At 37.1% G+C, this 14,460-nt stretch overlaps 1 protein-coding gene across 1 annotated transcript in view; it reads left to right on the forward strand.

Moving 5' to 3' along the window:
- The window catches only part of sik2.S (salt inducible kinase 2 S homeolog), a 102,369-nt gene that overhangs the window by 25,978 nt on the left and 61,931 nt on the right, over nucleotides 1-14,460 (forward strand). Inside the window, exons 2-3 of the mRNA XM_018227743.2 lie at nucleotides 4,376-4,492; nucleotides 6,986-7,049. Of these exons, the coding sequence (XP_018083232.1) occupies nucleotides 4,376-4,492; nucleotides 6,986-7,049 (181 nt within the window). The remainder of the gene's footprint in view (nucleotides 1-4,375; nucleotides 4,493-6,985; nucleotides 7,050-14,460) is intronic.

Genomic DNA, 14,460 nt, shown 5'->3' on the forward strand with positions numbered 1-14,460 from the left:
GCACTAAATGTATCCGTTTAAAACAGTTTACAGGGTCGGCGACCCCCTCCCAGAGCTGCTTCAGAAGGTGAAAAATGACACTTTACACTTCAATATTCGAAAATGGTGACACATAGAAAAAAGAAAGTCATTGGAAAAAGACGTTATTTCTGGTGATCTATCTGAAACCAACTAGTTGTTTTAAGGTGAACCACCCCTTTAAATACAGGTGTGAGATCTGTTATCCAGAATGCTCAGGTCCTGGGGTGTACTAGAAAATAATTTAAACATTAAATAAATCCAATAGGCTGGTTTTGCCCCAAATAAGGATTAATTATAACTTAGTTTGGATAAAGTACAAGGTACTGTTTGATTATTACAGAGAAAAAGGATATCATTTTTTAAAAATTTGGATTATTTGGATAAAATGATGTCAGTGGGAGACAACCATTCTATAATTCAGAGCTTTCTGGATAATGGGTTTCTGGATAATGGATCCCATACCTTGTTATTGTTGCAATTTTTGCATACTAGATTGCATTATATGTTGCGTTTGCTAGCACTTCACCATGAATGTGTAATGCATTGGGTGCTGAGCCAGTAGGAAAGTTATCACGTGAGCCTGAAACAAAACACAAGTAGAACTCCAAGCCAGTCCAAACAAAACCCAGTTGTTTGTTTTATTATTATTTATTAACCCTCATTATGTAAGCACAAGGCCTTTTCTCCTGCTTTTGGCTGCATGTTTTATATCTTTTTGGAAGCCGAATCACAGAGAGAGCTGGAATGTGATGGCAAGGCCGGCTCGGCTCCAGACTGGGATCCAAACTGTTGGGCCACGTCCTAGCTCTGAGCAGTGTGCCAGGAGTTTTATGTCCCAGAGGAAGCAAGCTTCATTTCTGTGAGGCATATTTAGTCAACTGCATGCTGCTAATTGGCACATGTTCTCTGCTTTGAGGAAACTAACACTACTTATGCTCATATATGTTTTATATTAAAGGAAGGGCATTTGTTATTCACATACTATATTTAGTAGATGCTGAATACATTTTCATAATTTTTTGATTGAGGATTGGTTGTGGTCGGATATCCCAAATGAATTATTACATTTATAAACCAACTGTAAGATAGTTTTAAAACATCCTTTACAATTTAGGGAATTTCTCTCTTGCTATTGCAAAACTCTGAAAACATCCTCAGAAATTTCTAATATGTGTGACAATATGTCCATGATATTGCCTATTCCATATAGAGCAATTGGCAATAAACCCCACAAAAGCAGCAAATAACCTTCCAAATAAATCCCTATATATGGCACTGAGCAATGTCTTTACTTATCAGTGGCATACCTTTGTAATGTCGCTTGCTTTAGATGTTGTCCTTGTATTTTAGAAGTGCCTTGTAAGGTATTAAAGTGAGCCACCTGTGTGTAGTAGTGAAGTTGCTCGTGCAGATATAATACGATGTACATTTCTTATTAATGGGAATGGAAAATAAAAAAATAAATAAATAAAAGCCTTTGTTTCATGTTATCAAGGATCAGCTTTTTTCAGTGAAGGAACAGAGACCGGGCCTTTATGTTTTAACTTTACATACCCTTTAAAGTGGTTGTAAAGCCAAGCCTAATATATTATGTAAAGGAAGAAATTATTATTGGGATCAACTTTCCAATATAAAATACAGTTTCCTTTGGTTTTAGAATTATTTGGAAATGTCATTTCTTTTAAAAGCTGTGTCTTTCTGACCCCTGTTATTCTCTGCACTGCTAGTTCTGACTGTTAAATCAGTGTAGTAAAGCCAGCTAAATAACCGACCCAGTAAGGAATGTGCAAAGCATTGTAAGAAAGAGATTCCTGACTGGAAGAGAGCTAGTTTTGCTACATTGTTTCAAATGGAACACAGCCTTCCTCTAGCCATACATTTGCCTGGATTTCCTGCTTATGAATTAAAGATAAGTACAGAACCTTGAATCAAGCACAAGATAAAAAATGCATATCCTATCATATCCTGGCTTGTTGGTTATTTAATTCAGTGAGTGCAAAGCTAGTGCTTGATTTTTAGCATAATTGCACCCTCATGGTGCTGGTTAATAGAGTCCACACTCTGGTTGGATGAAACTATTCTATTTGGGAATGAAAATGCTCCTTGTAAACTCTATGCCACCTGCACTGGGACACGGCTTTCAGCCTTCCACTGCAGGCAGCCATGTTGGGACTCTTTAAGAACTCGATTGAGCTTGGTCATTATATGCTTCAGTGTGAAGTATGGTCTCTATTTGCCTACACCTCTGTTGGGGGAAACCATTTTTCTATGAGTGGTTCCCTAGGTCCAAGTGCTAAACCAACCCAACAGTAGTGGTAGCCAATGGAAATCACACTGTGTCTGTTTCATATGTGTTTGAATTCCCAGGATGCGCAAAGTTTTAGATCAACATCTGGAGGACCGCTATCTGCGCATTCTTGTTCATACACAATCAGTCCCCGGGTTACATTTGAGATAGGGTCTGCAAATTTGTTCTTAAGTTGGGATTTGTATGTAAGTTGAAACATATACATTTACTTATTAAATGCAACTTAGACAGATGTCTGTCTTAACATAGTATTTATTTTTACCTTTCTGTGCTTTGCAGTAGACAACACACACACCAGAGGAGATTGGGGCAGGTGGTTAGTCAAGCAAACCACAGTATGTTACTGTAATTGTGAATCGTATGTAAGTCAGGTGTGTGTAACTCGCTGACTCCCTGTACTAATATACTTGCTAAATTTTATTAAAGTTGATGCTAATAAAAGTCAAGCAAACCACGGTATGTTACTGTAATTGTGTGAGTTGTATGTAAGTCAGGTGTATATAACTTGCGGACACCCTGTACTAATATACTTGCCAAATTGCCAATAGCAACTAATTTGTTTTTATCCATCTAGTGAAAATTAGAAGATTAAAGCATATGTTTGTTTGCGTGTGATGGGGAATTATGAGCATTTAGTTAATTTTTTTTAGTAAATTTCCATCATCCAGTCATAAATATATTTTTTCAATAAACTGGTAATTATACTGGCTTTAGATAATATAAAAGCAGCATTGCAGACCTATATGGACTGGAAATATTAGTTTAGAGATGTGCTCAAATTTACATTTAACAGGAAATCTATATCTGTACACTATACATAGCTCAAGTGGCTCCTGGTGGCATTTGATTCAGCGCTGTGTGGGTGGCCATCACCTTGTATCATCTGTCACTGGCTGCTCCATATGAGGTCATTAGGCTGTGATTGGAGCTACCTGCAATAAATACTTTCCAAATATTTAAATCAGCCCGTGTGGATCTCAAGCATATGTGTGCATATAATATATCTCTATGTATGTATGTATGCATGTTTATGTAAGGTTTTTTCTATTTTCCTTGAACACTTTTTTCTTCTGGTGAAATGATTAACAGTGTTCTACAGTTGAGAATAATGTGTTCTCTGTGTGAGGATCTCTAATAAGGATAGCTGTACTTGGTAATGATCTGTACAAAACAAAGTATAAAACATGTATTCAACACCTTAAATATGGTTTAATATCTGTGTCTCTGTTTTGTTCCTGCTAGAAAGAGTAAAAGCATGCAAATCACTAGAGATAATTTGCACACTCCCTAGTTGTCCTATAAGGAGTGCGAAAGCAATCAGGCAGACACTTGGGCAAATCCTTGAGCTCCCTATCCGGCTGATACTGTGCCTCCGAGGAGTTGAATACAATTTGGAGAAATCTCTGAGATGTTATTCACGGTGTGACACAGGAGACAGGCTCAAGCAGAGGTTCTACAAACCTTGTATAATGAGCATACAGATGCTGGTAGTAACTGTGTTTATAAAATTCATTCTAATAAATGTAATTAATCTCCTAAAGAAACTCTTAACAGCACTTCTCTTAAAAGACCTTTTGTTTATCTGCATTGGAGGTTCTCTAGCAGTTATATCACACATAAAGTTGCCATGTTTGGATACATTTGGGATTATAACATTCCTGAGATCTTTCCAAAGAAGACCTTGATTTTTCGTCTTACATTGGTCCGAAAATTGATCGGTTAGATTAGAAAATTTTCATCGTTCACAGTGAAATATATCCATTGTCCAATTGTTTGCAGGGCCAAGCAGGCAGCTACCCACAGTTTTCCTAGCTTCATCTAAACAATATCTTTTTAGATGGAAAAATCATATATTTAAATGATCATTCCAGGATAACGAAAAGATCTTTTAAAAATCTCAATGTCTATGGCCACCTCAGCCTGTCAGCAGACACATGGAGTGGATTGTAAAGCGTAAATGCACTTGCTTTTCTTAATGTATTTTGGTATTAAGCACTATCACTGTCAACTTCTTGATCACTAATATATGTTTTATGTTTTAAATAGGTTGCAATAAAGATCATTGACAAGTCTCAGCTGGACTCTGTGAATTTGGAGAAGATCTATAGAGAGGTGCAGATAATGAAGATGCTGGATCATCCCCACATTATCAAGCTTTACCAGGTATTGCCATTTCAGAGAAAAACATAGACATGGAGAAGTGCATCTAAACATAGATCCCCAAAATTATTGTCCAAACTCTTACAGTATGTATGAAAGGAAGCAAAACTCACCAAAAGCTTTCCCAGAAGAGTAAAGCTTGAAGGCTGTTTTGGTTTTAGATTAACAGGCAGGTGTCCATATACTCTTGGCCATGCAGTGGAACTACAGGTCTGTGTATGAGATTTATATTTTGTGCTAAAGCAATAAACTAATGCTGGATTTTAATGTATATTGAGACAATGAGCTGCTCAGATCTGCTCATGGATTATGTTTGTTTGGTGCATTTTGTTATCACTGTATGGGAAGAAATTTAATTTAAAAGGTTATTGTTTATTGCCTAATTGAATTGATTTGTAATTACAATATTTCTTAAATATTTCATATATATTTTTATTGAAAAAAGGTCTGTGAGGCAACTGAGTTGCAGAGTTCATACAAAATAATAATTTAGAAAGCACAAACTCTGACTACTTCACATACATTGACTAGTAACCCTGTGCTTCACTGATGGGCTCCATCAACCGCAAAACCAGTCTGTACTGGGATCTGGCCAAACCCTACCCTATCTGTCTGTGTCTTAAAGGAACAGTAACACCCAAAAATTAAAGTATTTTAAAGTAATGAAAATTTAATTCACAGTTGCCCTGCACTAGTAAAACTGGTGTGTTTGCTTCCGAAAATCTGCTATAGTTTATATAAACAAGCTGCTGTGTAGCCATGAGGGGCAGCCATTCAAATCTGAAAAAGGAGAAAAGGCACAGGATACACAGCAGATAACAGATACACTCTGTAGTATACAATGGTATTCTTTAGGACTTGACCTGTTATCTACGGAGTATCCTGTGCTTGAATGACTGTCCCTTTGGCTGCACAGCGGCTTGTTTTTATAACCTTTAGTAGGGTTTCTGAAGCAGACACACCAGTTTTACCAATGCAAGACAATAATACATTATAGTGTCATTCCTTTTCATTTCCTTTCACTTTCGTTGTGTGCTGTTACTGTTCCTTTAACGAAACCACATTTTAACGCATATTTCATGAAAATACATAACTTCTCTCTGCGAAACTCATTCTGTTTTGCAAAGAAACAAGATTGGGAGTTAGTCTGTACTCATGATAAAAATGCTTTTGTGTTACAATAATAATTTGCTTCAATGCTTTAGCACATGTATGAGGAATGTTTAGTATCACCCTATCATTCAGATGCTAGGTTTTATGGACTCAGGGTGCCTAAGCCTGTTTGTTACAGTCAAATATAGCTGGACGGACTGTCTGTTCCAATCATGTTTAGTTTACTTCTGATGATTTCTTTTTTATTTGTTTAGAAAAAGATCTGTGACTGTGTAGCAGAAATAAGGTTACAGAATATCTGCTTGTGGTTTAAAGCTTACTTTACATAATTTATATCACACTCATCTTTGGCAATGCACTATATACAGAGGTTAGCTCAGGACAAGATGGTTAATACTCGGTGAAAGAATGAGTTAGCAAGTCATATCATATGAATGAGATCAGCCATAAAGTTTAAGCAAGCATTACATGTTCCAGCAAGTGCAGAAGTATGTAAAATAGACACCAGCAACCGTTACCAGGAAACTTACTGTATTATGTTTTCATGCATAGCTTTAGCCTTCTAATTAGCATGTTGTTTTTTGAGCAAGCCCATCAAATATGAGCATGCTATAATTGTATTGCCCATTAACTCAGCACTATGAAAATGACTTATTATGCTAAGCTTTGCTGCAACGGAATCACAAGTCCTTAAAGGGCACCTGTTGCCAAAATAGATAATCCTCAATCAAAGGTGCAGGCTAATAGAACCTACACTCTGGTTTGGGGTAACAATAGTTTTTTTGTTTTGTTTTTTTTTAATTGCCCCCCGCCAGCGCTAGCTAGGGAACTCACGGTTCAGCAGCCATTTTGGGACACACGCATGAGCATAATAAGTAGGTGCAACTTTCTCATTATGTCAAAGTAGCTTAAAAAAATGTAAGCAGCTAATTTAGGCAAATGACACAGGGGACATTTTTTCTTCACTGGTTTAGATGCAAGTGGAGAAAGATATATTCGGGTGCCTTCTGCCCACTCTGTTTATATGCATTGACAGGCATGGAATCACCAGGGAGTAGATGCTAAGGCGATTTTAGGACAAAAATACTAAAGAATGTATTTTTGCTGTGAAATTGGCTCTGTGGGGTTCACTGCCAAGTTGATCCTATTCCTGTCAGTGCTCGCATGTTGGGGTAGTGGACGGAAGCTAAATGGCTTATCTACACTGGTGTATCTTTGCCATTAGCTTAAAAGAATATGAGAATAACTATGTTAAAAGGATAAACAAATATGGTTTTCAATTGTAATAACATTAACAAATATCTTAAAACCTCTGGGAATCACTTGTTCTGTTTTTATATAATAATTTGAATTATTTTTTTTAATTGTAATTTTGCTTTCCAGGTTATGGAAACCAAAAACATGCTGTATCTTGTGACGGAATATGCCAAAAATGGAGAGATTTTTGGTAAGCAAATTTTGTAACCTAAAACTGTCCTCTGCATACCCTAAAAAAGTTTTTAAAAAGTATAATATGGGAACATTGGTTATTGAGCTATGCATCTTTAGGATGTCTTATTAATATATTGTAGCTGTAACTATGACTGCACGCTTGTATCAGTGGTTGCCTGCTCTCTTGCCAGCAATACTGTATGTCTGTTGAAGGCCACTTGCTGACACATCTGTTATTCTATAGTCAATGTGGCGTATAGATTGGTAGAAGTTCACAATTTACAGTTTAGACTTGGTTGATCTGCACAGAAATTGATATGTCTGTATACGTTACTGTTTAAAGGAGACATTTTGTGCATTATTTTCCTTTAGATATAGGAGTATACAAGCTTAAAAAAGTAGTGTTTCTGGCTGGATTTATTGAATATTTCTGCAAATACCCTAATAATCCCTCCCTTCTCTTCCACTTCCTGCTCCCTGAATTCCCAGGCTGAGCAGGGGAGCCGGGGGCACTCGGCACACTGCACTGTAAGACAGAAACCAATCAGAACCTAGCAGGACCGGATAGGGAACTGAAGCCTGTCTGTGCTTCTGTGACTGCAGGGCTGTTATTGGCTGTCCACCTCCTACTGTGCTTCTGCCAGGGACCATTAAGACACGCCCACACCTCATTTGAAACGGACAGGAACCAGTGAACATCTACAGGGAGCTCTAATAAAGGGGCTATTTTTAAAGATATTAATTTTAGCAGCATGTAAAAGCAGCACCATACAGTATATTACTCATTGCCTACAAAATTATGGTTATACATTTATCCTATATGTCTCCTTTAAGGTGACCGGACCCGGACAAAGCAGTTTACAGTTTCTGTGAAGCATTGCAGGACATGTGCCTCTTTTTATCCACATGATAATTAGTTTTATTTGGTCTACATCAGTTATCAGTGTGTCCTCTGTTTGTAAATCATCCCTCTATAGAATATGCCTACGTGGCTTATTAGAAGTCAGATTACAATAAAATTTATTCCTGCATGAAAACATGCTGTCATCCATGCAGCACCTGTCTTTTTATGGCTGCCAGTTTTAAAGCACTACTAAAGCCAGAAATACGGTGTATGACCCTAAAGCTACATGGTTTCAAAGTTGTCCAGAGCTCCTCATCTTTGATCTTGTAATGACTTTTAAATGTGGATGACACTACACTTACTCATTGCTCCCTGCAGGGCTGTTAAAGGAGAAACAAACCCTTAATAAGAAAAACCCTACACCCCCCCCCCCCCCCGGGCAAATGCCCCTAACTCTTTACTCCTCCGTGCAGATTCTGTCTAGCGGAGTTCACGGCAGCCATCTCCTCTTTGGTAATCTTCGGAATGAGACCGGCGAAGCGGCAAATGCGCAGTTGGAGCAGTTTTCGGTTTTGCGACAACTGCGCATGTGCCGAAACTCACAAAAATTGCTGAAGCGTCAGTCTCATTCCGAAGATAACTGAAGATGGCTGCCATGAACACCGCTGGACAAAATCTGCACAGAGGGGTAAGTAAAGAGTTAGGGGCATTTGCTGGGGGGGAGGGTCTATGTAGGGTAGAGGGTAGGGTTTTTTTTCATTAAGGGTTTGTTTCTCCTTTAAGGAGCTAGGCTTACGGCTTAGCAAAAATGATAACAGAGCTGCTTATTTAGTCATATGCAGAATGAACTGGTTTCTATGCTGCCATGTAATGTGAATATGAATTGATTACTAATTTTATAGTATATTTACTGTATATTGTCAGTCCCTAAGCTCAGGTAACTGACAGGAGCTCTGTGAATTGGCCAGGGAAGCAACTGGCAGAGAAAACACCTGTTGTCACATGGCTCTTAGAGGAAAACTAACAAATGTGCACAAAGAGAAAAACTGGCATGACCATTAATGGTATGAGTAAGTGATCTTGTATTGAACTGAGCTGCTTTTGAAACATAGGCATGCTGCAGAAACAAACCCAGTCAAGACCATTAAAGGCCATGAGAGAGTTTTCCAGTTTTAAGCCCCGAAGAAATTAACAGATCACGCAAATTCTGATGATGTGAAATTGTTTAACAGATTAATAGCTTCTTGTCCCAGCAGAAGCAATCTATTTCCTCTGTATGGCTCTGATCCCAGTGCTAGATCTGCCTTAAATCTCTTCATGCTTCATTACTCCTTCATGTGGCTGATTGCATTTTTCCACTTGGAATGTAGGATGTTTGAAATCCTTGTTATCGTGCAGGCATCATGGTACAGTCCAACACAAGACCAGATGTGAGGAAGTCATATATTTGTGCCTTTAAAAAGTGTGTGAAAAAACTAGTTTGCACTCCCCATGACTTTTCTGTTTTCTGTTATTCCACTCATTCTACCCCTATCCCCTTATCCTTTGTTTTCTGTAGCTTCACCAGGCTATAGCAAGTACCCCGTTTATACCCCAGTGTCTGGGAAATTCCAAAATCATCCACATGTTACATATTCTTTATTACATTTCCACCTCAACTGCATGTTTTGCATTGCCCCCAAAGAATTCATTAGTTTGGTTGGTTAGTCTCTGGTTACTTCACACCAAACCTGGTCAGCTAAAACTAAAATTTGTCAGAGCAGGTGTCAGGTCACCAGCCATCAGCATGGAAAGCTAGTGACCTGATTGGTCAAGTCACACATGTTGCTTCTAAAATACAACTGAACATCCTGCAGGGTGATTGGTTGTATTTCAAGGCACCCAAAATCTTGAAACTTAACTACTTGTGGGATTTACAGGGTGCCTCAGATTAGAATACTATTGCAAGTATCCATGGTAACTTACAATTCAGTAGTTCCTTGATGGTGGTTCTTTACACCTGTAATGGGGGAACCACCTGCACGATTATTAGCAAAGTGATAACGTACTGTCTATTTCTAATATGATGGATTCCTAAAGTATTTTTATAAATGTGCAGATTGCTATAACACCCTGACCAGGGACGTAACTATAGAGGAAGCAGACCCTGCGGTTGCAGGGGGCCCCAGGAGTGTAGGGGGCCCAGTGAGACCCTAATTAATTAGCAATTTTAATATATCTTGGTAAAATAGGCCAACTTATAAATATTTTGGGGCCCTAAATTGAATTTGCTATGGGGCCCAGTAACAACTAGTTACACCACTGACCCTGACGCAAGCTCCTATTGACTGATTTTAATTCCGACACGAGCAGTCAGCCTCTAACTACAGTATATTTCTGTAGTGTTACATGGGATGATCAATCAATTCACATATGACCATCTCCAAGTGATTTATAGTAGAATGATATTTCCCAGTAAATTGTATTGGATCTCTTTGCAGCCATGCGAGGTGTGTGATGTTCAGGAGCAGGGGCCCAAACACAAAGGCACATTATTCCTGACCACTCAATGTACTGTCTTCAGGCCTGGTAGAGTATGACAAAGGGTAGAACATTAATCATCAGTGCATTTTGTACTGTCATACCAGGCCAATGTGACTTCTGACTGGATAATTAATTAGCAACTTATACAAAAGAACATCTGGAAGTGTTTGTTCATTTTGTGTGATTTCCCAAGCAATCCTTCAAAACATGAGCCAAAGAAAAAGAACCCTGACCTTTTCCATGTTCAGGATCCTTCAGAAAAACCTTTCTGTTTGTTTTCCAGCCTGGATGCACATGATTAAAGATATCCAGGAAGCTCTAGTGACGTTGCTTTCTACCTGACTAATTCATTCCTTTTAATTGTTTTAACATTTGTTTCCTGTAGCCCCCCCCCCCCACACTAGGAAAGAAGGGAATCTCATCTGTGTTTAACCATAAGTGATAACTGCTTCTTATTGCTTCTGATTATTTTTTTACCAGTTTTTTTATTTTTTATTTTTTTACTGCTTTGTTTTATACTTTTATTTAAAGCGATAAGACATACAGATCTTGATAAGAGGTTTTATTTATTTAAATCATGATCCTGCAAAAATACTTTGTGTGTATTTATATATAAATCAAGTTATTGCTTTTAAACAGGTGACTGACGTCTGACTGATTACTGTGGGTCACTAGACCAGTAACAGATTTTGCACCCTTAATTATACCCCCACAGATCATAAGAGACATTAAAAATCAAGATCCTTCAAAACATCTTCTAAAATAAATAAATGCATTTGTAAAAAAAAAAAAAAATATATATATATATATATATATATATATATATATATATATATTCACTAGGGCAGCACCCTGCTGACGTCGTGTTCCCTGGGTGCACGGTAAAAAATCCAAATACTTCAAAAAGACCAGCAACACCAGGATTTTTGTGTATCAAAACAAAGTGTATTCAATTATTGCATGAATAGCCATGGCTATTCATGCAATAATTGAATACACTTTGTTTTGATACACAAAAATCCTGGTGTTGCTGGTCTTTTTTAAATATATATATATATATATATATATATATATATATATATATATATATATATATATATATATATATATATATATATATATATATATATATATATATATATATATATATATATATATATATATATATATATATATATATATATATATATATATATATATATATATATTAAACAACAAAAACAGTCCGCACTCATAGCTCTTGTAAAGTGAAAGGACGGTTCGTGTACAGGAGCCAAAAAGTTAAATAAACACTTTTTTTTTCTTTTTACAAGACCTATGAGTGCGGACTGTTTTTGTTATTTAATATTACGATATCAATTGTACCAGCACCTAGGCACCACTCAACAGGTGACTGACTACTGTGGGTCACTAGACCTGTAACAGATTTTGCACTTTGGATTACACCTCCAAATGCACTAGTTTTTTTTTGTTTTTTTTTAATGAAATCCAATATAAAAATATCCGATTTTAGTGCAATCCAACCAATCCGTCAAATTACCATGTGGTTAGTGGGAATCGAACGATCGTGCATCTAACGATTTTTCGTCCAACATCGGTAAGAAAATTGATCAGCCTGGTTAGAAAATTTTCATCAGTCATAGTGAAATCTATCTATTGTCCAATTCTTTGCACCAAGCAGGCAGCTCCTCTCAGTTTTCATGGCTTTAACTAAACATCGCTTGAAATGGTCTTTCTAGTTGATGCAAATCGTACATTTAAACAATCGTTTCAAGATAAGCTTGCACTTATGATAACGAAAAGATCTTTTAAAAATCCTAAGCTATGGCCAGCTTTACGAGGGTCCGACCATATGTGACTTAGCTGAAGTTCTCGCTAATAACAGTATATTGATTAATAACTTACATCTTGGTCATTGTTCTTTTCTTTTACCAAAATCTGTCACGTGTTAAATATTTCTTTGTTGGTTTTTAAAGCTTATGAGCTTTGACCTTTCAGGAATTTAATCTGTGATTTCTCCCTTCTGTCTGGCAGACTGACGTCAGTTCATATTTACTATGTTTGCTCAGATAAAGCCCCCTGTCTTTCCTTCCCTTATTTTAATTATCTCTCTGATAAGCCAAAAGAGAAAGTATCACAATGTTTTTAATACAAACAAGTTGTAGGAAATTTTACTTCAATAACAGTACTTTATGCTGACCTAAATATTTAAACGATGTTTGGCAAAGGGCCTTTGACTATGGCATATGGGGTATTTGAATGCAATAATCCCTGCTACTGTTTAGGGCAAAGTAACAGTGACAAAATAGAGACTTGAAGCAGACTGCTTCCAATGGGAAGACCTTGGAGTTGGCTTACGTGCATCAGTTATACTTATTTAAGAGATAACTGCTGCACAGTAAAAATCTGAGATGCCACTTTGCACTAACACATAGCACTTGCATATATTGCCATTTTATTCTATATAGTGCTGGTACATTTTACACTGTGCTGTTCAGAGATGTATCATTCACATCCATCCTTGCCACAGTGCATTTTATAATCCCCTATCATACTCAAACATTTACTACAATGGCCAATTTACGCTACCACCAAGGCGAGAGTGAAAATGCCAAATACTCCCTGTGCCTTCTGACACTAACCCTTGAATGCCTCGGTGTATATGACAGGCAGTGTTTTGGGGGTATCCTTAATTGAGAGCTATCTGGGAACAATTTGTCTAATTCTTTAGATACCAGGTTAAAACATTATTTTTTAAAACTTGTAAAATACCACTGCATATTCATAGTTCTGCATAATTATTGAACCTGCCATAATGCATACTGTACTTTATTTACTGATATTGGTATCATCCCTAACCGCTATAAACATATGGTGCTAGTATTGCTTATAATTTCTCAATAATAAGACAAGCAGTCCATGCAAATGTGCAGTATATACTTCAGATTTGTATTTTTGATATTTATTTGTTGTTCAAAGAAATGGCAGTGTTAAGGATAATTTCTGTTAGAATACCAGGGTTTCTCCTAAATAATGGTGTCTAATTAGCTGTTAGTGGAGAAAGATCCACGATTTCTTGTGGTGTAATCTCATTTTTTCCTTACTGCATAGCAAATAAATATCGCCTGAACCAGCAGGGGAGATTCTTGGCAACTCCTTCCGCTGAAATTATAGTTGACGTCACCACTTCAAGATAAGTTTGTTGACTGACCCGCTCTCTGCTGGACAGATCATTTGTCCGTAACACCTACCTGTTTTAAATGTATTTCTTCATTCCTTCTGGTATTGAAATGGGTTGTTAAAAAGAATAAATGCAGACTAATAATCTTGGCTGAATTTTTACTGCAGCTTGACTTTTTTGCCGTTTTAAGGGCCCATGTGTATAATACTGTTTAGTGTTTCAATAGTGTCTTCACTTTGTCAGCATGAATTCCTCCAACTCACGTTACCCATCAGCAGTGACTGAACAGAATGTATCATTTGCCGCCCTAGGCAGTAGTCTGCTCCTGCTGACTGAAAAAGGGAAATGTATTCTCTCTATTTAAAAAGGCTGTACAGGAACAGTAACACCAAAAAATAAAAACATTTTAAAGTAATTAAAATATCGTAGACCGTTGCCCTATGTTGGTAAAAGTTATGCATTTGCTTTAGAAACACTATTATAGTTTATATAAATAGGCTACTTTGTAGCCATGGGGGCAGCCATTTAAGCTGAAAAAGGAGAAAAGGCACAGGTTACATAGCAGATAACAGATACGCTCTGTCTATCCTTGAATAGCTTCCCCCATGGAACACGGCAGCTCTGTAATAAACTATAGTAGAGTTTCTGAAGGAAACACACCTGTTTTACCAGTGCAGGGAAACAGTACATTATATTTTCATTACTTTAATTTTTTTTGCTGTTAGGGTTTTGTTTCAAATAGTATCCCATATACACCTAATTTGATCTGTGGCCAAACAAACAAATCCTGAATAACTTCCCATGCACATAGATCTGTAGATTTGCTTTAATTTCAGCATGCACTTCCATGTTATTACAATGGTGGAGTTTCAACATGAC

The sequence above is a fragment of the Xenopus laevis genome, chromosome 7S (assembly GCF_017654675.1).
Source record: "Xenopus laevis strain J_2021 chromosome 7S, Xenopus_laevis_v10.1, whole genome shotgun sequence".
Lineage (NCBI taxonomy): Eukaryota > Metazoa > Chordata > Amphibia > Anura > Pipidae > Xenopus > Xenopus laevis.